Source organism: Lethenteron reissneri, chromosome 17, assembly GCF_015708825.2.
Source record: "Lethenteron reissneri isolate LAM-NWPU_2019-01 chromosome 17, ASM1570882v1, whole genome shotgun sequence".
NCBI classification, from domain to species: Eukaryota; Metazoa; Chordata; class Hyperoartia; order Petromyzontiformes; family Petromyzontidae; genus Lethenteron; species Lethenteron reissneri.
In genome coordinates, this window is record NC_083795.1 from 882,079 (window position 1) to 906,822 (window position 24,744).

At 53.8% G+C, this 24,744-nt stretch overlaps 2 protein-coding genes across 8 annotated transcripts in view; both read left to right on the plus strand.

Moving 5' to 3' along the window:
* The first annotated feature begins 1,612 nt into the window (after window positions 1-1,612).
* On the plus strand, window positions 1,613-9,412 carry LOC133343255 (purpurin-like). 6 transcript variants are annotated; one of them, XM_061552690.1, is made up of 6 exons: window positions 1,613-1,743; window positions 3,585-3,725; window positions 4,974-5,110; window positions 7,047-7,159; window positions 7,762-7,974; window positions 8,822-9,412. In XM_061552690.1, exons 2-6 carry the CDS (start codon window positions 3,597-3,599, stop codon window positions 8,833-8,835), a joined length of 606 nt encoding a protein of 201 aa, XP_061408674.1. In that variant the 5' UTR covers window positions 1,613-1,743; window positions 3,585-3,596; the 3' UTR covers window positions 8,836-9,412. The 6 variants fall into 6 exon arrangements, with proteins under 6 accessions (XP_061408674.1, XP_061408676.1, XP_061408679.1 ...); XM_061552692.1 differs by having other exon boundaries at window positions 1,668-1,721; XM_061552695.1 differs by having other exon boundaries at window positions 1,668-1,709.
* Window positions 9,413-11,836: 2,424 nt separating this feature from the next.
* MFHAS1 (multifunctional ROCO family signaling regulator 1) overlaps window positions 11,837-24,744 on the plus strand; it is a 57,026-nt gene continuing 44,118 nt past the window's right edge. For both annotated transcript variants that reach the window (XM_061552697.1, XM_061552698.1), the window contains exons 1-2: window positions 11,837-15,362; window positions 18,164-18,645. In XM_061552697.1, coding sequence (XP_061408681.1) covers window positions 12,694-15,362; window positions 18,164-18,645 — 3,151 coding nt within the window. In that variant the 5' untranslated portion in view covers window positions 11,837-12,693. The remainder of the gene's footprint in view (window positions 15,363-18,163; window positions 18,646-24,744) is intronic.

The following is a 24,744-nucleotide window of genomic DNA, read 5'->3' on the forward strand; positions in this document are numbered from 1 at the left end:
ACTTTGTCACTTGTGCCATTTGTCCTTCTATAAACTTTTTTGATATCGACTTTCTTTGCTTTTCTTGATCTTGCTCTTATATAGTTATTTTGCATTGCGTGTTTCTGTAACTTGCTGACCTGCCCGTACTGGACATTGTGAAAAATAGCTTCATATCTCATTTTGATGCATACGCCATTCCATGTTGTCATGTGCAATTCCCAATTATCATACACACCCTAAATTCCCATTTTCTTCCAGCAAACACATATACTGTACAGTATTACATTTACTGGCAAAAACAAACCAGATGCCATCTTCCATCGAGTCAATCCCAGCCGGGAGAAGTTTCAAGGCCTCCCCTCCCGGCCCACCTACCCCCCTTGCTGAGTCAGATGCCCCATCGCACAACGTCATGCAAACCAGGCAAGAGATCTGTGGATAATAGTTACGGCTACGTTTAACACGTGTCTCGTAGTACTCAACTGCAATGTACAACTGCACCCTTGCATCTGCATGTATTGGAACGCTGAACGTTGCACATTAGGGGCCGTCCATAAATGACGTCACGCATCTAGGGGGGGGGGGGTCAGACATTTGTGAAGATGTGTGACGAGGGGGGGGGGGTTAGAAATGTGACGTCACATCAAAATACGCAGCTTTAAATAAATATAGACAACACGTTCTACTTAATTAAATAGACTTTTTAATAAATGTTTTCTCCTACAACATCAGAGTGCAGCGCCACATTAAATACGCACTACAATGACAATAGTTTAAAGCGATTTGAAGGATGTTTTTTTTTGGGGGGGGGGGGGGGGCAGAACTTTGTGACGTCATATTTGAGGGGGGTCTGACTTTTGTGACGAGAGGGGGGTCAAATATCGTCCAAAATCGCGTGACGTCATTTATGGGCGGCCCCTTATATCAGCATCCAAGCAACAGTCGTGCTTTCTTGGAATCATCAAGTTGTCATGGACAGAAACATGACAATTCCTGATGGACTGAGAATGCCAGAACAACTGAGATTGGATTCTGATGAGAATGTAACAGATTTCAATGAGCACACTTTGAAATCAGCAGGAATGAGTTATCTTGTCTTGACAGGAACGGCGGAAGGATACAGCTGGGAAGAATCGGAGTTGTACTTTTGCCACTTATGAGAAATTAAAATAAAGCTTTATTGGTAAGATAACGTGGCATATTTCAAATAGTGTGAAAATGTGCTTGTAGTACACACTATTTAAGCTGCTATCCATAAGCAGCTTCTGCACTTTGAGTACCGGTATCAGACAGGGATTTCCTCCTCAAATGAGCATTGAAGGGGTTCTCGTCTGCTTACAGCCCTGAGCCAGTGGTGGAAATTGCACGTTTTTATGGCGGGGGCAAGTTAATCCATAGGACTGCCACTGATGGCTTCCCCACAAAGTGGTTACTCATCGACCCCGAGAGGCACGGCGGCCAGGGAGTGAACTCGCCACTCCCGTTACAATCGTGAGCCGCTCACTCGACCGCCTCGCCGCCTTGTTGTCCAGGGTCCCCAGGAGAACCTCACGCCGAGGCTCAGCGGGAATTAGCGGCGGACGGATTTTGGTTCTTAATCTCCCTGTGACGCGGGCGCTTCCATGCGGCACATAAAGCTCGCGGCGCGAGTGGCCAAGCCCAATGAACGGAACACAGGAGCCTGGCAGCAGAGCTCCACGTGCCTCCCTCCAGTCCACAGCTTCTCGGCGTGCGCGTGTGTGGGTGACCTCGTCCTCCTAGGTGTGCACGTGTGTGTGTGACCTCGACCTCCTAGGGGTGCACGTGTGTGGGTGACCTCGTCCTCCTAGGTGTGCACGTCTGTGGGTGACCTCGTCCTCCTAGGTGTGCACGTGTGTGTGTGTCCTCGCCCTTCGAGGTGTGCACGTGTGTGGGTGACCTCGCCCTCCTAGGTGTGCACGTGTGTGGGTGACCTCGTCCTCCTAGGTGTGCACGTGTGTGGGTGACCTCGCCCTCCTAGGTGTGCACGTCTGTGGGTGACCTCGCCCTCCTAGGTGTGCACGTGTGTGTGTGCTCGTCCTCCTAGGTGTGCACGTGTGTGGGTGACCTCGCCCTCCTAGGTGTGCACGTCTGTGTGTGTCCTCGCCCTCCTAGGTGTGCACGTGTGTGTGTGTCCTCGCCCTTCGAGGTGTGCACGTGTGTGGGTGACCTCGCCCTCCTAGGTGTACACGTGTGTGTGTGCTCGTCCTCCTAGGTGTGCACGTGTGTGGGTGACCTCGCCCTCCTAGGTGTGCACGTCTGTGTGTGTCCTCGCCCTCCTAGGTGTGCACGTGTGTGTGTGACCTCGCCCTCCTAGGTGTGCACGTGTGTGGGTGACCTCGTCCTCCTAGGTGTGCACGTGTGTGTGTCCTCGACCTCCTAGGTGTGCACGTGTGTGTGTCCTCGACCTCCTAGGTGTGCACGTGTGTGTGTGTCCTCGCCCTTCGAGGTGTGCACGTGTGTGTGTGTGTGCTCGTCCTCCTAGGTGTGCACGTGTGTGTGTGTGCTCGCCCTCCTAGGTGTGCACGTGTGTGTGTGTGCTCGCCCTTCCAGGTGTGCACGTGTGTGTGTCCTCGCCCTTCGAGGTGTGCACGTGTGTGTGTGCTCGCCCTCCTAGGTGTGCACGTGTGTGTGTGTGCTCGCCCTTCCAGGTGTGCACGTGTGTGTGTGACCTCGCCCTTCGAGGTGTGCACGTGTGTGGGTGACCTCGTCCGTCATCCGGTCTTGGCCGCCCCCCTAGGTCGTCTCAGCCTCAAATGAGTACCTGGTGTGGTGTGTAAGCGTCGCTACTGAGGAGACAAAGGCGGTCGGGCGTGGCGCTGGCCACCCATCCCCTTGTGTACCGTGCCGACCTTCACAGGTGCTCGCTCACAGCACTTGTCCCAACAGTCTGTTAAAGGCTACACCGGAGGGGGGATCTTTGTCTTTGTACTCGTGCGTAGGGAGCACAATCTGCACGTCCGCTGATCCACGTGGATGAATGTTGCGACTGGTGTCCCGTACGGCGGACGCTGCCTCCGACTGCTGCGCTATATCGCAGATGTTCCGTGTCTATCACATCGTACCCTATATACATAACCCACCCAACGCATGTCTCAACACAGCAGAGGGATATTGTGTGCGTTGTTCCGTTGCTGTGTCGTGGATCCTTACACCAACGTGTGTGTTTGAGTAGCTTCTGTATATAGTGCGTGCTTTCGGGGTTGAACATGTTTGTTGTGATATCTAAAAAACAAATTGCAGTGAAATTGGTTGTTCATTTTTGAATCGAGAAACACGCTCTTGAGAGACGTGACGAACACGGGATAAGTAAAATCGGAAATAAATAAAGAGCTCGAAAACCCTAAAGCAAAAGGTGTACAGGGATTTGTGAACGTGCACATCACGGGAGCACTCTCATGGGCAGCCTTAATAGGTGCTCTCTAACTTAATAGAACATCAGCGTCGGGGAGAGACAAAGGTGGCCGGGCGTGGTATACGCCAGCACCGCTCCCCTTCGTAGGCGGCGCTCCCCCGCGAACAGCACACGGCCCCCCGCGGTCCGCTGCGGGCTCCACGGGGCATCTCTCCCGGTGTCTCCGCAGGGACGTGTCGCCATGGCGCCGCGCCACGCGGCCTCCTCGCTCCTCGCCCTCAGCCTGGTCGCTCTGCTCGCCCCGGCGCGCGCCAACCGCACGTGCGCGGTGGACAACTTCCCCGTGGTGGACAACTTCGACAAGGAGCGGGTAAGGCGCGGGCCGACGAGCGCGCGCCGTGCCCCATTGAGCGTGCGACGCAGAGGCGACACGCCGCGCGTGCCCTCGGACGTGCGGTCCGGGCCGCACACAAATATGATTTGTAAGCGCCGTCAATGAGAAGAAGAAGAGGGAGACTTTGATCCCACCGTGAGGAGCACGCTCTGGTGACGGTGCTGCAGTTGTTTCGTCACTTACAGCTATGCCGCTCCACCGACATCAGATTCTGGCATCATTTGTTCTCGTGAGCAAAGTTGCAAACGCCAGAGCCCGTGGTCCCCAGCCCATGTCGTATGTCCCTGAGATACAAGACGCTTTCGGTATTTTGGGAGGCAACTTAATTCGTAAAACCGTGGACGCTGGCATTATAATGCGTTGAAAGTTGAAAGGAAAAAAAATGCTTCGCTTAGTTGGCGTGAGCAAGGCTCACGATGAAGTGCGATGGAATGAGCTGAGCGGATGTCACGATGTGCCATGGCTCTGAATGTCTGAGTGGAGACAATACATCCTGGGGCCTCCAGTCGTGCACTCCGGCCTCAGGCAAAATGTGGGATTCTCAGGTGCACCGAGGTTGATCGCGTTGAGGGTTGTAGGTAAAAAAAAAAGATTTTTGTTATTTCAATTGCAAAATGTAACCTATGATTAGAAATGCGTGTTACGGGGGGCGGAGGAGCGCCGCTCACAACAACGAGCGGCGTGCCGGGCGGCTAAAACGCAGCAAGTTGGCACAGTGGGTAGCACAGTTGGTGCATCTGCCAGTCATCTCAGTCACTCAACCCGTAGCATCTGGGTCTGTCACGTGACCTCCTACCAGCGAGCCTTGGACAATTTACGTGGCCTCATGATGCACCTAGCCTGGCACCAGCGCTGTGGTGACGTCACCACCACGGTGGCGAGTGTTCACTACCTCGCCTGGTATACGGGAGGTCGTGGGTTCGATCCCGACCTTGACGCCTGCTGCTGTATATTTGGAGTTTGCGTGTCTCCCCGTGGTCGTGTGGATTTTTCTCCGAGTCCTCCAGTTTTTCCCTCCACATTTAGAATCAACATCACGCGTTTAGAGTAATTAGATGATTTGGTTGATATACATTTCCACGTGATAAGCCACTTCGTTGAGCTATCATTTGTGGCCAGGTGGCTTCTGAAAAAGACCTCCATAGCTCAGTGGGCCTTATCTGGTGGATTTTTTGTTTTATTGGTGAACGACGGCTGTTGTTATTGTTTTGGGTCGTGCCGTAGTACCTGGGCAAGTGGTACGCAGTCTCCAAGAAGGACCCGGAGGGGCTTTTCCTGCAGGACAACATCTCAGCCGACTATACCCTCGACGACGACGGCAACTTGGTGGCCACCTCGCGTGGCCGTGTCAAACTCTTCGGGTGAGTCGTGCGCTCGCAGGGAGGACGGGGCCGGCCTGAGCTGCACCAGCGGTGCTGAATCCATCCAGCGTCTGTCGTCCGTTCGGGGGGGGGGGGGGGGTCTCGACGTGCTCCTCGATGATCACCTGAAATCTATAACCAACAACTTACCCAGATTTAACCCTGTAATGCAGAATACTGTTTGGATAGAAAGTACCAGCGTCATATATTGGGTACATGTTTTGTTTTACGTATTAATTTCAAGTCGGGGATATTTATTTGCCATCAGCTGTAACAGAAATCGCTGTCCACTTTTGTCAGCGATTGTCCTGATTTGTCTGGAGAGTCGCACGAAATGTTTAGCGATCGAGCCGCGGGTCGCGATCCACGGGCTGGCCACCACTGCTGACCACTGAGCCCAGCTTCAGCACAGCGAGAACTTGAACTGTGGTTACAAGCAAAACAAGCTGGCAAGACGATCCATTGAAGGGAGTCAACATTCACTTCAGGGGATTCAATAGGGCGGTGGCTCGATGCTTGGCAGGCTGCCCTGGTTCATGCTGCGGGAGTGTTGAGCATACAATACAAAGTGTTTAAAAACAATGTTGACACTTGACTTAAAGCTTTCGTAACTGCAGGAATTCATACTCTTTTGGGTGTTTCGGTAAAGTGACACTTCTGAGAATTTGCAACAAGACCACAATAAATGTACCTCCGGGCCCTGGAGGCCACCTGGAGAAGATTCCAGGCACGTGTTGACAATGATGGCGAACAAGTGGAGGCTCTTTGACTTTTTGAAGCTATTAACATATATTTGTGATCGTGTTCCAATGTAGTATTGTCCGTTCTTTTTCCATTAAAAACGATAGTCCCATATAAGTCTTATAAAGATGATAATTGGTTCTTTACCCTTCTATCTGGCAACAAAACTGACACCTTTTTGCAAGGAGTCATGTTTGCATAGACCGCAATACCTGCAGTCATAAATACAAACAAAAGACATAACTCTGATAATGTGCACTGTCCTTGAAGTTGATTGGTCCACACCAGAGACAGCTTTCCTTCGAGTCTAGTCTCATATGGGTTGGACCAGATGACGCCAAAAGGCGCACAACTCAAGGACAATGCACCATCACAGTATGAGAGCTCGGGGCAAGCATCTACACTATGGGGACCTCATTTGCCAGTAAAAATATGATAATTGGTTCTTTACCCTTCTATCTGGCAACAAAACTGACACCTTTTTGACATAACTCTGAGAGTTATGTCTTTTGTTTGTATTTATGACTGCAGGTATTGCGGTCTATGCAAACATGACTCCTTGCAAAAAGGTGTCAGTTTTGTTGCCAGATAGAAGGGTAAAGAACCAATTATCATATTTTTACTGGCAAATGAGGTCCCCATAGTGTAGATGCTTGCCCCGAGCTCTCATACTCTGATGGTGCATTGTCCTTGAGTTGTGCGCCTTTTGGCGTCATCTGGTCCAACCCATATGAGACTAGGCTCGAAGGAAAGCTGTCTCGGGTGTGGACCAATCAACTTCAAGGACAGTGCACATTATCAGAGTTATGTCTTTTGTTTGTATTTATGACTGCAGGTATTGCGGTCTATGCAAACATGACTCCTTGCAAAAAGGTGTCAGTTTTGTTGCCAGATAGAAGGGTAAAGAACCAATTATCATATTTTTACTGGCAAATGAGGTCCCCATCTTATAAAGATGTTAAGTACTCTGTACGTGCCGTTTAGCCACCGTGTGTGGCAAGGCGAGGCAGCGTGCTTGGTGCTGTCGCAGACTCTCTCTAAATCTTTCTCTCTAAATATCTCACTCTAAATCTCTCTCTCTAAATATCTCTAAATCTCTCTCTCTAAATTTCTCTAAATCTCTCTCGTCCGTGCGAGAGTCTCGGCTGACGTGCGGTCCCGGCCTCGGCTGTGCGCCTGCTGGGTTTGGCTGCAGGTTCTGGGAGGCGTGCGCTGACATGGTGGCCTCCTACATCGTGGCCAAGCCCGAAGTGAAGTCCAAGATGTTCATGAACTACCAAGGGCTCGCCAGCTACCTCTCCAGCGGGGGTAGGACCACCCGCAGGCCACGAGCACCACCCCTCCATTGCAGAATGCCTTTGCAAGCACGCAGCGTATGGACGTGGGAAAGCTGTAACTGATTATGCTGAACACAACATTGGCAATGTTTTTAAAAATTATTATACCAATTATGTCATTTATTTAATTACTATTCATCAGATTCTGCGGAAAAAACAATGATTTCGATTTGACCATTGTGTCTTGCCTTTGTAGACGATGAAAAAAATCATATTACTCATTAGATATTGATGAAATTACTTTAAGTTCTCACAAACCAAGGTCTGATTAAACTTGTAAACTTGTATTTACAGCGACGCTTCGCTGTAGCTCCCTGCGAAATGTTGAACCCAATCATTAATCGTTGTGAGGTTGTCTGTGTCGGGTGGAGGAGGGTATACGACACACGTTTTGCGATTAATAAATTATGAACCACGAAAAAAAACATTTCAACAAACGGCAGAGGACTCCAAAAATCCAGACCCCATCCCACGAACGTGAGTACCGGGTCCCGATCCGACTCCCTCCCCGGCGTCCCAACTCTCCTGTCTCGCGTCGCCCCGGCCACACAACCCCCCGCCCCCCCCGCACAGGAGACGACTACTGGGTGATCGACACGGACTACGACTCGTACGCGATCACCTACTCGTGCCGCTCGCGCGACGAGGAGGGTCTGTGCGCCGACGGCTACTCGCTGGTGTTCGCGCGCACTCCGCGCGGCCTGTCGCCCGGCACGCAGCGCATCGTCCGCGCGCGCCAGGACGAGCTTTGCCTGCTGGGCCACTTCACGCCGGTGCTGCAGAACGGTGAGTCGCCCCACGCGTCGCTTCGACCGTGGGCTTCAGCTTCACGTGATGGCGGGGAGTGTCGCGGGGAGCGGTTCGTGTCGCGGTTTCGCTGCGCTGCGTCTACGAACCCGGCGACCCGCGTTCGATTGCTGCTCACGGCGGACACCCGTGACGATTATTTGCAACTGTCCTGGACCTCCCCTGGGTCGACTCAGCCTAAAATCAGTACCTGGTGCTGTGTGTAAAACATCACCACTGGGAGAGACAAAGGCGGACTGTTGGGGCAGGTGCTGTTAGGGAGAACCAATAAAGGCCGGCACGGTACACCAGGAGTTGGTGTGGCCAACACCACGCTCTGCCGCCTTTGTCTCTCCAGTGGCGATATTCACACACCAAACCAAGTACTCATTTGAGGCCGAGTCGGCCTAGGGGAGGCCCAGGACCGGTCCAGATAATGGTCACTGGCACAACAAAAGCCGCCATTCGCCACTAAGTGACGGTAACGTCACCACGGCGCTTGTGCCAGTGTCGGTGCACTCCGAGGCCACGTGAAGTGTCGAAGGCACACAGCTGACACGTCACGGGACAGACCCAGCAGGTGCCATGGGTTGACTGACTGAGGTCACTGGCAGATGCACCAGCTGTGATCCCCACTGTGCCAACTTGCTGTGCTTTAGCTGCCTGACCACCAGTCCGTCATGTGCAGCGTGATCAACCTATCCAGTGTAGGTGTGAGGTGTGTGTGTACTTTGTGTGTACTTTGTGTGTGTATATTGTGTGTGTATTGTGTGTGTGTACTTTGTGTATACTTTGTGTGTGTATTGTGTGTGTGTACTTTATGTGTGTTCTTTGTGTGTGTGTGCAGGAGCTTGCCCATGAAGCAAAGGAGGGTGGCAAGGTGGGCGGAGGAGCCCTCACCACCTGCCCCAGTGCTCAGCCGACACACACAACCATAACCAGAGATGTGCATTATTCAACATATATCGACATTATATGATTGGGTATTGTGCATTTAATGATATTTAAACATACAATACATAGGTGAGAGGCTATATATAGTTATATCCTCATCAGTCCTCCGCAAGTGGTGAAAGCTAGGTCTATGAATACATTTTCCAAAAATGTGGTCAATTTTACTGTTTTATTGTTTTACTGTTGTGTCCACCCATAACAACAAGTTAATAGCAATATTCGTTTGATCTTGATTTGAAGCTTTCGTGACTGCAGGAATCCATACTCTTTGGTTCGTTCGGTAAAGTCACGTAGGTAGACAATACATCACGACGTTTCTGGCGCAACACAAGCGTCCGTCATCAGGTGGGAAAGCATGTTTATTTTATACCTATGTGACTTTACCGAAAGAACCAAAGAGTATAATATTCGTGTGATAGTATATGCATCATGCCCTCATGCTTATGCATTATGAAACTAAAAATAAAGAAATATTGAACACGTGTATGAAGATGATGATCTTTCCTTTGATACATTAAAATACAACTTCGATCCATTTCACTTTAAGTAAATTCAAGTCTTGTTGTGAGATTATATCTATTCTCTACATGCAGGATTATAGGTGACACAAATGTGAATCCTTCCTCAGTATCCATCTCATGGACAGTGAAACTACTCTATTCTCCCAAATGCTGGACTTTGCGCTTATAAAACAGTTGCAACGCTGCTCGGGTGATATATTGACAACAATGTCGGGCCTCTCTTTGCCTTCGTCTCTTTTCCCTTCCCCTTGAACAACGATCGACAGCGCCTCCAAACGAGCGTCATTCGAAAAGTATCAAACACCCCTCTGCAATTTTCAGAGAGCAGAGGTCACACAAAGCTGCAGTCGCAGTGCCTCGTGTTCTGAGTGATGGCACGCTTGCTGTGACTGACCACAGCGGGTGGGCAGTAGTGGTCACTGATGGTCAGATGGAGAGTGTGACTGGCAGTGGTCCATGTCGTTCAGGCACTGTGGCCATGCAACACTAACTGTGGGAGTGTAACAGCAAAAACGACACAAAACAATGTGACGGATTCAAACACATTCGACAATGCTGCGCTTACCAGTGATCTGCAACAACTATTGCAGAGCAGAGAATGCTCAGATGTCTCTTGCTCAAAAGAAATGAGGAGGAAGCGTCACCATGCGTTGAGAAGCTTTGGAGATGTTTAGTTCTCACCCTGTAAATAGTGGCTCTCGGTGCGCCAGTTGGATCAATAACCCCGGCAAGCTTGGCACGTGCCAACAACGTTCGCTCAGCCCCGCCGTCTGCAGCCCTGCAAAGCGCAATGTGTGAAACACGTCTCGTTCTCTTCACTCGTTGCCACAGAATGTCGTCTTCGAGCGTATCCCTCTAAGCATCACGTGACATCCATGCCACGTTGCATGCTTTTTAATTTATCGTGCAACCACTACAGATACATAGCCAAGGGAGAGATGCTGTGGTGCAATGATTATTCCCACATTGGATTTGCAATCGAAACTCAACAAAGCACGTGTGTTTGGTGATGCTGCACTGCACCACGTGCTGCACAAGCGTCATTCACAAACCCCCAACACACTCGTCGACACCGATGCATTGAAATAAACAAATATAACGAGCAACGTTCGTGAGTCGTGTGAGTCTTTATTTTTATCCAGAGGTCAACGGGTCGATTCTATCTCTCGGTGCGGCAGCCGCAATAGCGGTGGCGAGTTCCTTGAACCCTTCGCCTGGAATCCGCCCGTCAGTCTAAAGGGTTCGTCACCGCTGCGGAGGAGATCGGCGGCAGGTCGCGTGCGGTGCGGTGATCAGAATCTTTATTTAGACTGCAGGAGGAATCCGATGAGCTATGAAGCTCTTTTTCACACATGTCCGGCATGGGCGGGTCAGCAAGTTCGGTGTAGGTGCCGTCACCTTGTCTTCGTCTTCTTCTTCTGAGCCGTCTTGGCCAGCGTGCAAGACGTGGATCGATAGCTTCCAGGGCTCCCTCTAGGGGACGCCTTTTCTGCTAGCCGTGAGGTGAGCGACCAGAGTTCTGCACCTTCACCGTGAAAGTCACCAACGAGTTCCAATGGGTGACTCGGAGCGCAGTGCCGTGTGTACGTTCGCCCGTTCCAAGTCACTGCATTCTTGACAAAAACTCAATTCGATCACCGGCTACTGACGATGGGAACCGGCGAATCGATGGAGAAGACGGAGAACGCTCACCGGTTGCGGGCTCGGCGTCTCGCCACGAGAGGTCGCTGCTGCGGCAGTCGCGAGACCTGCGGCTGCAGCCGGGGTGAGGTCGCCGCTTGTGGCGGAGGTTCGCGGTTCGAGTCCAGCGGTCGCCCCGGTTAATACTGCGGTGTGCCTGAACCACAATAGTTACAATGACACTACGCGCCGCCTGCATCGTGTGCCGCAATCGTGGTCCAACTTTGCCAAATAAAATGACACCGAAGATGACTCAATTGGGGTCACACCAAAGCGGCGATCATTGCCCCCTATACTGACAACACTTTGGCAGGACCCTCCTGAAAAAAAGTCTTGAGACTCAGTGATTATGATGATAGATAACGATGCTAGATAACGATTATAGATAATGATGGTAGATGATGATGATAGATAATGATGATAACTCAGCGCACGTGCTGCTCGTGGGGGTCTGAGTGAGGAAGAGAGGTGGGGGCCCAGCTGGAGGTGGGGGGCAGCTGGAGAGGGGGGGTCAAGCTGGAGGTGGGGGGCAGCTAGAGAGGGGGGGGTCAAGCTGGAGGTGGGGGCAGCTGGAGAGGGGGGGCAGCTGGACAGGGGGGGTCAAGCTGGAGGTGGGGGCAGCTGGACAGGGGGGGGGTCAAGTTGGAGGTGGGGGCAGCTGGAGAAGGGGGAGGGGCTCGCGGGCGGAGTCGCCCATGCGGTGGGAGGGGGGCGGTGTCAAGGGGCGGGGCCCCGAGGTTCCCGCCCACGTGGGCGCCGCCGCCGCCGCTGCCGCGGGCTGAGCGGCGCAGAGCGCGCGGTGATTCCACGGCGCTCGAGGCGCAGGATGAGAGCGTGACCAGGGAGGCCTCACCTCCTCACCTCACCTCCTCACTACCACCACCTCCTTGCCTCGCTCGCTCGCTCGCTCACCGCATGCGGGAGCTGCGCGGCGTGCAAGGCGCGGCAGGAGCCCCCGGCGGGGATGAGATCGCCGGCTGCGGACGAGCGCGGGAGGAGGCGGCGGCGTGGCGATGAGTCCCTGCGGGAGCACGCGGGCAGGAGCGTCCTCCTCCTACCCCGGGGCTTGAAGCCATTTGTCTGCCGCTCGCCTCCACGCGGGCCCCACGCGACTCTGCGCCGTGTCCGCTCTGCGTAGTGGGGAGGCGTGAGGCTGCGGCGGGGAGCAGCAGCAGCAGCCCGCCACTTGAAGACGCGAGCCGACTGCGCGTTACCGCTACACGGCTCACGCTCGCTGTGAACACGGTGGGGTTTCTACAAAAATACTTAATCGATTAAGGTCCCCGCACGACCGAGGGGGCATCCAGCCATGCGCCACGCGACCGATACGTTCCTGGGGCTTTCTGAGAAGACCTCGAGATGGGATGGACCCTCTGGGGGGGTCTCGGTTCGGCCAAGGATGCCCCTCTTAAACATCAGCATCAGCAGCAGCAGCCGTGGTGTCGTCTTGTAGGAATGAGGAGCGTGGAGCCACTGACCGCCACCACGCGTGCGAGATGAACACAACGGGCCGTGCCCACCACCACCGCCACCACCACCGCTCCGCGTGCGTTGCAGCCGAATCATGAAGTCGGCGAAGGTTTGGCGAGACGCGTCCGAGCGCTCCCGCAAGCTCGGACCCGAGCTGCGTCGCGTCGCGCTCGGCGTGAACGGCAGCGGCCTCCTCTCGCTGCCCTCGGCGCTGCAGCTGCAGCAGGAGGTCGTGGACGTGCTCGACCTGGGCAACAACGCCCTGGAGGAGCTTCCCGACGCCCTGGCCCAGCTGCTCGCCCAGCTGCAGGTGCTGGTGCTGCGCAGGAACCGCCTGTGCGCGCTGCCCGCCTGCGTGCTGGCGCTGGGTCAGCTGTGCGAGCTCGACCTGAGCCACAACCGCGTGGCGGCCCTGCCCGCCGACCTGCGGGCCTTGAGAAGCCTCCAGAAGCTGTGCGCGGCGCACAACCGCCTGCGCTCGCTGCCCGACTCGATCGGGGACCTGGGCGCGCTCACGGAGCTCGACGTGAGCTTCAACGAGCTCGAGACGCTGCCCCGGCGCCTCGGGGACCTGCGCCGGCTGCGGGCGCTGGACGTGGACCACAACCGCCTCGCCGCCTTCCCCGAGCAGCTGCTGGCGCTGGCCGAGCTGGAGGAGCTCGACCTGTCCGGCAACAGGATCGAGCGCCTGCCCGAGGAGGGGCTCCGCGGCCTCGGCAGCCTCACCGTGCTGTGGCTCAGCAACGCGCACCTCTCCGCCGCCCTGCCCGACGCCTTCTGCGAGTTGCGTCGCCTCGAGCACCTCATGATGGACGGCAACGAGTTGGAGGCGCTGCCCGCCGCCTTCGGGCGCCTGCAGCGGCTCAAGATACTCAACCTGTCCTCCAACCGCTTCGCAGAGTTCCCCGCGGCGGTGACCGAGCTGTCGAGCCTCGAGGAGCTGTACTTGAGCAGGAACCTGCTGCCCGCGGTGCCCGAGAGCGTCTCGCTTCTGCGCAAGCTCACCGTGCTCTGGCTGGACAACAACCGCCTGCGCTACCTGCCCGACGGCCTGGTGGAGCTGGGCCAGCTGGAGGAGCTGGTGCTGCAGGGAAACCAGATCGCCATCCTGCCGGACAACTTTGGCCGGCTGGCCAACGTCAAGGTGTGGAAGATCAAGGACAACCCCGTGATACAGCCTCCGTACGAGGTGTGCTTGAAGGGGGTCTCGCACATCGCGGCTTACCAGAAGGAGCTCTCCAGCCAAAGGTCCGCGGCGAGGCCCAGGCTCAAGCTGGTGCTGTTGGGCGCCGAGGGCTCGGGGAAGACGACGCTGAAGAGCTGCCTGACGGAGGAGAGCCCGGGCGACGGGGGCGCTGCGGGCGACGGGGGCGAGGGGATAACCGCGTCCCACTGGGAGACGCCCGGCGACGCCGTCACCACCTTCGTGGTCTACGACCTCTCGGGAGCCCCCCACTACGAGCTGATGCACCAGTTCTTCCTGTCCCCCGGCGCGCTCTACCTGCTGGTGGTGGACCTGGAGAGCTACGTCCCCGCGGCGTTCGACGGCGCCGTGGGCTACTTCTTGCGCCTGCTGGGCGGAAAGCTGCCGGGCTGCGTGGTGTGCCTGGCGGGGACACACTCGGACGGGTGCAGCGCCAGCGACCTGGAGGAGCGATGCTTGGACATTCACCTGCGCATCGCGCTGCAGGAGCTCGGCGACTGCGCCCTGCTGAGGACTTCTAAGAGCGCCGCGGACGCCGCCATGCGCGGCGGCGGCGGCGAAGGCGACGGACGCCTCCCGGATCCTCCGGGTCCCGAGTTCCACGGCGTCTCGGAGATGAACCTGGGCGTGAGGAGCGCCAGACTGGGCTTCTTGCTCAACCACCGCCTGCAGATCCTGTCGCCCGTGCTGCCCGTCAGCTGCCGCGCCACCCAGCCCGGCGGCGGAGGCCCCGGTGGCGTGGCGCGGCTGCGCAGGCGGCTGCTGTCGGTGGCGGCGAGCGCGGACATCTTCCCGGACCTGCACCGGGCGCTGCCGGCGTCGTGGCCGCGCCTGGAGCAGCTGCTGGGCCGCGCCGACCCGGGCCCCGGCGCGCCCGCGGGGCCGCGGGGGGACGCGGCGGTGCGCGCCGCGCTGGGCGCCGGCCTCTCGGAGGAGCGGCTCCGCGGGGCGCTGGCGCATCTGCGCGCCTGCGGGAGGCTGCTGCACCTGGACGGGCGGGAGGAGGAGGGGGAGTCGGGCGACGGCGGCGGCGGCGTCCTGCTGCGCGGCCCGGCGCGGCTGCTGGAGGCCCTGAACGCGCTGTGCGAGAGGCGGCCCGCGGCGCTGCTGCGCAACCTGCGGCGCGCGTCGCGCCGCGCCGACGCGGACGTGCGGCCCGCGCAGCTGCGCCACTGCCTCCGCGGGTTCCTGCTGCACGGCCTCCTGCCCCTGCCCGCGCTGCGCTGGCTCCTTCAGCCGCAGCAGCAGCAGCACGAACAGCAGCAGCAGGAGGACCCGGACCTCATGCTGCAGCTGCTGGAGCGGCTGGGGGTGTGCTACCGAGTGCGGCCGGGCCGGGGGGTCGGGGGAGCGGCCCTGGGCAGCCCCGCGGGCGGCGCGGGGCCCGCGGGCAGCGCGGCGGGGACGTGGTACCGCTTCCCGTGGAACGTGCGGACCGAGGCGCCGCCCGCCGAGGCGTGGCTCAACTCGGCGGGGCTGCTGGAGCAGGCGTTCGTCGTGGAGCAGCTCACCATCGAGTTCCGATTCCCGCTCTTCTGCCCGCCCGGCCTCTTCTCAAGGTAATCATCTGAATCAGAATCTTTATTTAGACTGGAGGAGGAATCCGATGAGCGGTAAAGCTCTTTTTCACAGATGTTCAGTGGGGGCGGGTAAGAACGTTCCAACAACAAACGGTTAAAAAAACACGATAGTTGTGCAAATGACAAGAAAGGTAAACAAATCAGCCCAAAAGCATACAAATAAAACTAAACCATCCCCATCCTACTAGGCAAAGCCCACTGAGGTATTCACTTATTTTTCAGAAGCGACCTGGCCACAAATCACGCAGCAGATGTGTCCGGCCAGATAACCACCGCCTTCATTTGAACTCTGCGATGGATGTCTTCGGGTTGTACCCGCGTGGTTTTCTGCACGGATATTCCATTCGGCTCCCAACACCGGGAGCAAAACGTCAGACATTATTACGAAACAAACCTGCAGTACAAATCAAATCAACTTGTGTTCTCACTCGCTTGACTGCTGCATAGGGAGATTGTGAGAGAAAAATGACGGATTGGGGAGGAATTTATCCAGAAGTGAATTGATCATGACCCCGGAAATTCTCCCTCACACAATCTCAATACTTTTTCAGGAGTGTCCTACATAGCTTAAACAAATAATGTTTTTTAGTTACACAAGAAAAGGTATCTCACTGAGTCGAAAATCTTTTGTTTAGCAGGGTTCTGAATTGGGGTATTAGGCTCTTTCGATTTGTGGGTGTTTGGCATGTGGGAGGAAAGTGGCGCACTTGGAGATAACCAAGGAGGCGGAAATAGGTGAGACTCCAAGCTGAAGAAAGTTGCTGTACCACCCATCACCTGGCCACCTCTCATCTCAAGTCTGTAACACCTGCTTTTACTCAGTGGACACACTGAGGCCGATATGGTTGTCATAACATAAAGTTGACGCACAAGGCTTTTTGTGGTGTCATTTGCAAAATCTATGCCCTTAGATCTTGACATGGTTCAATTAGCGTACACAACTAAATCAATTGGTATCAATTAACTTAACTGAAAATGTAAAACCGATGCCCCTGGATTATTTGTCAGTGGGCTTAAATAAAGGACATTGAATTGATATTTTACACGACAGATCCTGAACATAAGGCCACACGGAGAGGAGCTTTGTGGCCTGCATCAGTTTGATGAGACCAGGTTTCAGGCCACAGTTTGGCCACTCTTAGAGGAGCTACAGGGCCCGAGTCTTCCATTGAGAAGTTTCGCTTTTTTTACTTTTCACACCGTGTGACACGTGGCGTTTCTCCGACTATGATTGTCTCTTCCCAGGTTGGTCACTATTAACGTCAAGGCACGATGGCTCTAAATTCCACAATAGACGGCAGCGAGATAACAACATTCAGTTGTGCCTTCCGTGAAATTCAACCGCTAACCCAAATAGTTTAGGAGAATTTGGCCATTCAAAATCTTCTTCATAAAACTACTTTTAGAAAATGTGACTAACTTCGGCGTGCTATGCACTTGTAGTCTCGTTGTGCGTGCCGTGTATGCCCTAGCATTTATTTGAGTTGACCAAAATGTACATTAAAAATAATCTAAGGCGCTACTTTATTAATGACCGGCGTGTGTTTTAATTATTGCGGGTTGCCACTAGCTGCCCTGACCAAACGAAGGCAGATTTAGCATTCTTTAGAAATGCCTTTAGACTTGGCCCAATTAAGATAACTAGGTAGAAATGTGCCACGCACACACGCGTGTCTTGCACTGCCTGATATCATTGGTGCCGCAAAGTGCAGAAGCAGCTGCTTGCTTGTATTTACAGTTTACGACAGACTAATCCGATGCACCTTGCAGGTGCCAATGCGCTAATGTGCTCTGCTCATAGGACGAATTCTCGACGCGGAAGGTGGTCTGCTGGTTGGCCTAGGGAGCTGGATGATAAAGCAGTTGATGAATGTGTGGAGGGTATGTGTGTCAGACGTGGAATGCAAAGAGTTTGTGGAATGTTTTAAGACTGTAGTGGCTGGTGTGTGGGTGGTTCCAGGGAGCCAATATGATACTTGTGTCAGAGAAGCACTGACATTCTTGTTTGAGTCCAGACTTCCACTTCAGATTAAGCCTGGCTTGTTCTAATAAAGCGACCGTTGTAGCCGGGTTACCACTGGCTTCACATATAAATGCCATTGTGCAATTGGGTTTTCCACTTAATTTTTCACTCAACTTTGAGGGCCTGTTTGGCGGATGGGCGCACCGTGGACCGCTCGCCTCAGCTGTAAAGCAGCTCTTAAATTTACAGTGACCCCAAAAACACGACAAACTAAAGCGTGTTTATTTAAACACAGTTGCCGAGCACAGGCCTCGAGCACAATCGCAGTGCTCTGGGGGGCAGAAGACAAATCTCCGACAAGTGGCCCAAGAATATTTGGTATTGCACATGTCAGCCTCACCAAACACCGTCTATCTCTATTTCCTGACATTCAGTCAGCCAACACGTACAGTACAATATAGGAGCACCGTCTAGTGTTGAGCGAGAGAAGCTTTTGCAGTGGTTTCACAAGTAGTTCAGTGGTGTTGCCTTGTGTGGTTATTTCCTGACACGATGTGATTATTCCGCTGAATGTAGGCGTTGCCAGCGGATGTTTCTCACCTCATGCCAGATATCCAGCGCCGTAGGTATATAAGCGGTGTCCACACACGTAAACACGCTAATTCACAGTAACGCCCACCGTGTTCACAGAACTAACAGTCGCAGTCAGCGGAGTTTGGGGGCAGCGTGCTGGGCGTGTGGATTGCGCGGCAGCGTCGAGCGCCCCGTGGCCTTGTGGCTGAAATCGCGATCGCGTCGTGCCGCCCCCCCCCCCCAGGTACAGCGCCCGCGTGAACCCCCACGTGGTGGAGCGCTCGGACGGGCGGCACTGCGTGTGCGCGCACCGCGGCAAGGTGCCCGTCACGCTGAGCGTGCGGCGCCGTCGCCGTGGGTCTTCCCGGGGATCTGACGTCCGGGAGGAAGACTCCTCTCCGGCCAAGCATCAGCAGCAGCACGAAGATGAGGAGGAGGAGGAGGAAGAGGAGGCCAAAGACTCGGAGCAGCCAGGAGGAGAGGGAGACGGCTCGGTAGCCGGCGACTTCGGGGACGGCGCGTCCGCGAGGAGCGGAGGCCCGGCCACCGTCTGCATCGCGAGCCACGCCACGCTGGCCAACGTGTGGACGGCCTGGCAGGCGGTGCTGCCGCTGGTGGAGGAGCTGAGCGCGCTGCTGCAGGAGTGGCCCGGCGTCCACTACACGCTGCACGTGCTCTGTGCCAAGTGCCTGCGCCGCGGGTGCCCGGACCCGCACGCCTTCCCCGGTGAGTGGACGCTTCGGGCGGGCGGGCCGAGTCTCGATCGCGGCGGCACGGGGGGCTGGCGCGCCGTGGCCATGCGCTGCTGCTCTGGAGAAAGCAGCCGAGGCACGCGTACCGTGCCTGCGTGGGGCTCGCTAAACCGCCCAATGTTGCGTCTGCGGAATCAACTGCCGGGGAAAGCGCACGGTGAAGGTTGACATTTTAAAACGTTACCGAATTTTTCCTTCGAGCTGGTGGCCTCATCGTGTCCACTGTACATGCCTTCTGTTCGACCTGAATGATAATGTGAGTGTCCCCATAATGCTGTGCAAACTTTTCGTCATGGTGTGTATTTGTTATATGTCTAACTTCTTAAAAAGCATTGTTATATATGATATGACAATGAAAGCCAAAACGTGATTCTCTCTGAGACAATCGTATTTCGTTTGGTGAGTGGTGGGGGTGGAGTGGTGGGAGGGGGTGATCAGCATTCTTTATACGTGCGTGCCGAGGTTGGCGATTGAGCCATTGCGGACGGCTTCTGGAGTAGCCGGGTGGCGAGTGGTCTGAAAGGTTGCCGCCAGCAAGCGATGAGGGCGTTGCTGCAGCGTCGTCTCCACGGTTCGAGGCTTGGTAACCGCTGTGCCACCCGGATGGCTGCTCCTGATTTTCCGCAGGTGCAGGAGATGGGTACAAAAAGAAAGTGAATAAGAATAATTCGTGGAAGGAAAATTGTATTCCTTGGACATGTAATGAGAAAACAAGAGACTGATAATTTTGAATGTTTTCGGCTGGGAAAATTGGAGGTACAGGAAGCCGAGGAAGACAGCGAATTAAGTAAGGAGATAATTGAACAATTGGATGCAACAGGGAGCAGTGTCTGATGCAAAGTTGTTGAGTAAACATCACGGGGAGAGTTGAACAGAAGGAAGGCCACGATCGCTGACGTCTTGAAAAAGGACACGGCGCAGAGAGGGAGAGTGGGAAATAGCCACAGCTGCTGTGTGGTCATCAATAACTGTGTGATCATCAATAACTGTGGTCATCAATAACGGTGGTCATCAATAACTGTGACCATCAATAACTGTGGTCATCAATAACTGTGGTCATCAATAACTGTGGTCATCAATAACTGTGACCATCAATAACTGTGGTCATCAATAACTGTGACCATCAATAACTGTGACCATCAATAACTGTGTTCATCAATAACTGTGGTCATCAATAACTGTGGTCATCAATAACTGTGACCATCAATAACTGTGTTCATCAATAACTGTGTTCATCAATAACTGTGGTCATCAATAACTGTGACCATCAATAACTGTGGTCATCAATAACTGTGACCATCAATAACTGTGGTCATCAATAACTGTGGTCATCAATAACTGTGGTCATCAATAACTGTGACCATCAATAGCTGTGACCATCAGTGACTGTGACCATCAATAACTGTGGTCATCAGTGACTGTGACCATCAATAACTGTGGTCATCAGTGACTGTGACCATCAATAACTGTGGTCATCAATAACTGTGGTCATCAATAACTGTGACCATCAATAGCTGTGACCATCAGTGACTGTGACCATCAATAGCTGTGACCATCAGTGACTGTGACCATCAATAACTGTGGTCATCAGTGACTGTGACCATCAATAGCTGTGGTCATCAGTGACTGTGACCATCAATAACTGTGGTCATCAGTGACTGTGACCATCAATAACTGTGGTCATCAGTGACTGTGGCCATCAGTGACTGTGACCATCAATAACTGTGGTCATCAGTGACTGTGACCATCAATAACTGTGGTCATCAGTGACTGTGACCATCAATAGCTGTGGCCATCAGTGACTGTGACCATCAATAACTGTGGCCATCAGTGACTGTGACCATCAATAACTGTGGTCATCAGTGACTGTGGTCATCAGTGACTGTGACCATCAATAACTGTGGTCATCAGTGACTGTGACCATCAATAACTGTGGTCATCAGTGACTGTGGCCATCAGTGACTGTGACCATCAATAACTGTGGTCATCAGTGACTGTGACCATCAATAACTGTGGTCATCAGTGACTGTGACCATCAATAGCTGTGGTCATCAGTGACTGTGACCATCAATAACTGTGGCCATCAGTGACTGTGACCATCAATAGCTGTGGCCATCAGTGACTGTGACCATCAATAACTGTGGTCATCAGTGACTGTGACCATCAATAACTGTGACCATCAGTGACTGTGACCATCAATAGCTGTGGCCATCAGTGACTGTGACCATCAATAACTGTGGTCATCAGTGACTGTGACCATCAATAACTGTGGTCATCAGTGACTGTGACCATCAATAGCTGTGGCCATCAGTGACTGTGACCATCAATAACTGTGGTCATCAGTGACTGTGACCATCAATAACTGTGGTCATCAGTGACTGTGACCATCAATAACTGTGGCCATCAGTGACTGTGACCATCAATAGCTGTGGCCATCAGTGACTGTGACCATCAATAACTGTGGTCATCAGTGACTGTGACCATCAATAACTGTGGTCATCAGTGACTGTGACCATCAATAACTGTGGCCATCAGTGACTGTGACCATCAATACCTGTGGCCATCAGTGACTGTGACCATCAATAACTGTGGTCATCAGTGACTGTGACCATCAATAGCTGTGGCCATCAGTGACTGTGACCATCAATAACTGTGGTCATCAGTGACTGTGACCATCAATAACTGTGGTCATCAGTGACTGTGACCATCAATAGCTGTGGCCATCAGTGACTGTGACCATCAATAACTGTGGCCATCAGTGACTGTGACCATCAATAACTGTGGCCATCAGTGACTGTGACCATCAATAACTGTGGTCATCAGTGACTGTGACCATCAATAACTGTGGCCATCAGTGACTGTGACCATCAGGAGCTGTGACCGTTGTTCCAATTCGTCAAACGCCTCATTGAGCAGACTCAACAATGGAGATTCTCGTAAATTCTGGTCCACAAAAATCGGTTGAGTGAGACAGCTCTGAACGCCTCATTAACCGATTGATGTTGCATATTAAAAGTGGGCAAGAGTCCGTTCAGCACACGGACGTCTCGGGAAAGCCGCGAGGACCCCAGGACACAATGGCAAGGTAATTTGATGCAGGAAGAATGTATCACGGGGGAACAGTTTTATGCAAAATCAATATGAAACCAAAACTTTATTCGTTGCTGCAAAATAACCGAAAAATAAACAAAAACTATTCCAAATTATTCAAGTAAAATCATTTAACAGTTTGTTCAATATGGTAAGTCAATATTGAAGTAATTCTTTCTGCAGAGTAGTAAAAGTAAGTGTGCAATCAGTGAACAATAGACAAACCACTTTCATTCATACGGAATGTAAGCAGATGTACAAAGCACGGATCGTGGAATGGACTGGCATTTGAGAACCAGTGATGTGAAGAGTTGCGGCGTCACCGCGAGTGCCGATGCGCTGCAGCGGTGGAGCAGTGCTCGTGCAGCCACGTGCAGCCCCATCCATAAACGTCTTATTGGCATGCGAGTGCAGAACACGGGCGGTAGAACTGGTCATCAGAGAGGTTGTTGGTCGCTGACTAAGCATTCTCCTGTGCTCCTCGCTCGAACGAGCACCTCGGTAAAGGACTCTCCGACTGTTTTAGTAAATGTTTTAGTAAATGTTGCGTTTGGTTTGAATGTAATGTCGGCCACTGCTGAGAGTGAGGCGGTGCATAGTGTGCCCAGCGCTTGAATCGGCTGTGTCGTGGAGTCTTCCCGCTACCCCTCTTGTCGTGTGTTGGAGCTGGAGCTCGGCCGATGATAAACGCGGTTTCTGTTTGGATTGGGAAGCCATCGTTTTGTACGGTCGGCGGAAAAACATCCGGTCAGTCGAGGGACTCTCTTCATAGCTGTGACTTCTTGTGTAAATATAAACGTAATAGTTTTTACACGTTGGAATTTCGTCGCCTAAAGTGACCCCCTGGGTGCTGCATTGGGCGTTTATTTTCACCACAATTTGCTGCACCCAGGAGGATTGTGTCAATCAAAGACTACTTGAAGAGTTAACCCCTAGCCCTCGGTCCGTGTCGGGCCAGGTGGCTCTACGGCAGGAGTTAAAGTCCTCGTTTGAAGAGTGGCTTAAGTCCATCACCCTTCCGGGATGGACACGAGTGCTGCTTGGCGCGTCGCCCTCACCTCTGGCTTGAGCTGCCCCAACGCAGTACAATCACCGCTGCCCCAACGCAGTACAATCATCGCTGCCCCAATGCAGTACAATCATCGCTGCCCCAACGCAGTACAATCATCGCTGCCCCAACGCAGTACAATCATCGCTGCCCCAACGCAGTACAATCATCGCTGCCCCAACGCAGTACAATCATCGCTGCACCCAATCTCATCACATCTCGGAAGCTAAGCAGAATTGAGTCCGGTTATTAGCTTGATGGGAGACTGCCTGCGAATGGATACGAGGTATTGGTAGGCTTGGGTTGCGAGGAGAGCTATAGATTCTTCAGTCTGTCTGTGCAGAGCTTGATGTGTACGGGGTTTCTCGGGACACTTTGAGTTTTCTCCCCCATGCCACACATTCAATAATGCAATTGGCCAAACATCAAAATCCATGTCCTTCCTGACCAAGTTTTGAGACCCAGCGGAGCCTTCTGAGGGATGTTATTGTTGTCGTAGTTACTGTTGGGTAGGGGCTCGGGGACCGCCGTGAAAACGATCCGTGACATTGCAGATGCCTATCTTTGGTAAATGTGTTTTTGTTGTTGTTGCATGTACACGAGATTATTTATATAAGATGAAAGTGCTCCTTGCAGATTGTTTACACCATTGGGTCCAGATCTGTGGGGAAGCACTAATTTACAACTGCATAGAAGCAGCGCAGATGTGAAAAGCAGGAGCCGAATGGGAGATTCGGCGGCCGAACCGATGAGTGCGAGGCACTCGGCGCTGCAGCCGTGCAGGCGATCCTCGCGCAACGGAACGCTTTGCCAACGTCGCCCCTTAGACTCGCTTACCGGTAGTGTGACAAACGTTAGCTCCGCATCCCACGATGTTCTTGACTGGAAATCTCAACTCGATATCTCTACCCTTGTGACGTTTCGCTCTTTCCATGCGTCGGAAGGAGACTTTGGTGGCACTCGAGGCTGGGGCGCTCCCGTCTCAAACACCCGGGCACGGCTGACTTGTCGTCGGGCAGTTGCCATCCTCAGGCTCGCGCCGCCGACTTCATCGCTGGCGCGACGCGGCGCATCCCCAGTGGCCAGCGCTGTGCCCCGTGTGGCGTCTGGATCAGACTCTGCACGGGTGAGCAGGGGGGGTTGCAGAAGAGCGTGGCACTTAGACGCGCTCCTCACTCTCCAGAAGCACGCTTTATTGATCGGGGTGGGGGAGGGTACCAGTGGGCAAAGCCGAGATGATCTCGCCGATTCCGATACCTCGCTGAACAGTAGCGGCGAATGTGGAGTGGGGGAGGTGAGGGTGGAGTGGTGAGGGAGTTGGGTGGGGGCCGCTGGAATGGGGTGAAGGGAGGAAGTAGGGGGAGGGGGCACGAGGCCGGGGGTGGTGGCGTGGGGGGTGATCGGGGGGGGTGGTGGCGTGGGGGGTGATCGGGGGGGTGGTGGCGTGGGGTTGGTGGCTGAAAGGGAGAGGAACGGAGCGGCGGCTCCTGCTGTACCTGGCTAGGTTGAGGCCGAGCGCAGCGTGCGTGCCCGCATGTCGTCCCGTTGGCGCCCGTGAGCGGGTGTGGAGGTGTGGAGGGGAGGTTCGGCCGATTTGTAGATGCGGCCGAGGTTTGATCGCCAGCACGCCCTGGCACGGCGGACGTGTTGGGGCACCTCGCCAGCACATTGCCATCAAATTGCGTTGGCTCCCTCGGAAGCTGGGGAACATTTGCTACCTCCGGGTGTCCAAAGTGTTTCCTCTCCAGCCTGAACCTTGATCCGCGATGTGCAGGATTTCATGGAATTACTGTTTGTGAATACTAAAAAAGAAGCGCTCAGTCACTTCACCTGGATGATTCTAACTCCATTCGTTGGGTCGGTTGTGGGAGAAATAGTTTTACTGCCGTCGATTAGTTACCAATACTAAGTCCTTCATGTACACTCGCACGCTTC

Bases quoted from the DNA above. Each gene is read 5' to 3' on its own strand.
- LOC133343255 (XM_061552690.1), top strand. From the start codon at position 3,597: ATGGCGCCGCGCCACGCGGCCTCCTCGCTCCTCGCCCTCAGCCTGGTC. The intron at 3,726-4,973 runs GTAAGGCGCGGG...GTCGTGCCGTAG, and splicing joins ACAACTTCGACAAGGAGCGG to TACCTGGGCAAGTGGTACGC. The intron at 7,160-7,761 runs GTAGGACCACCC...CCCCCCGCACAG, and splicing joins CAGCTACCTCTCCAGCGGGG to GAGACGACTACTGGGTGATC.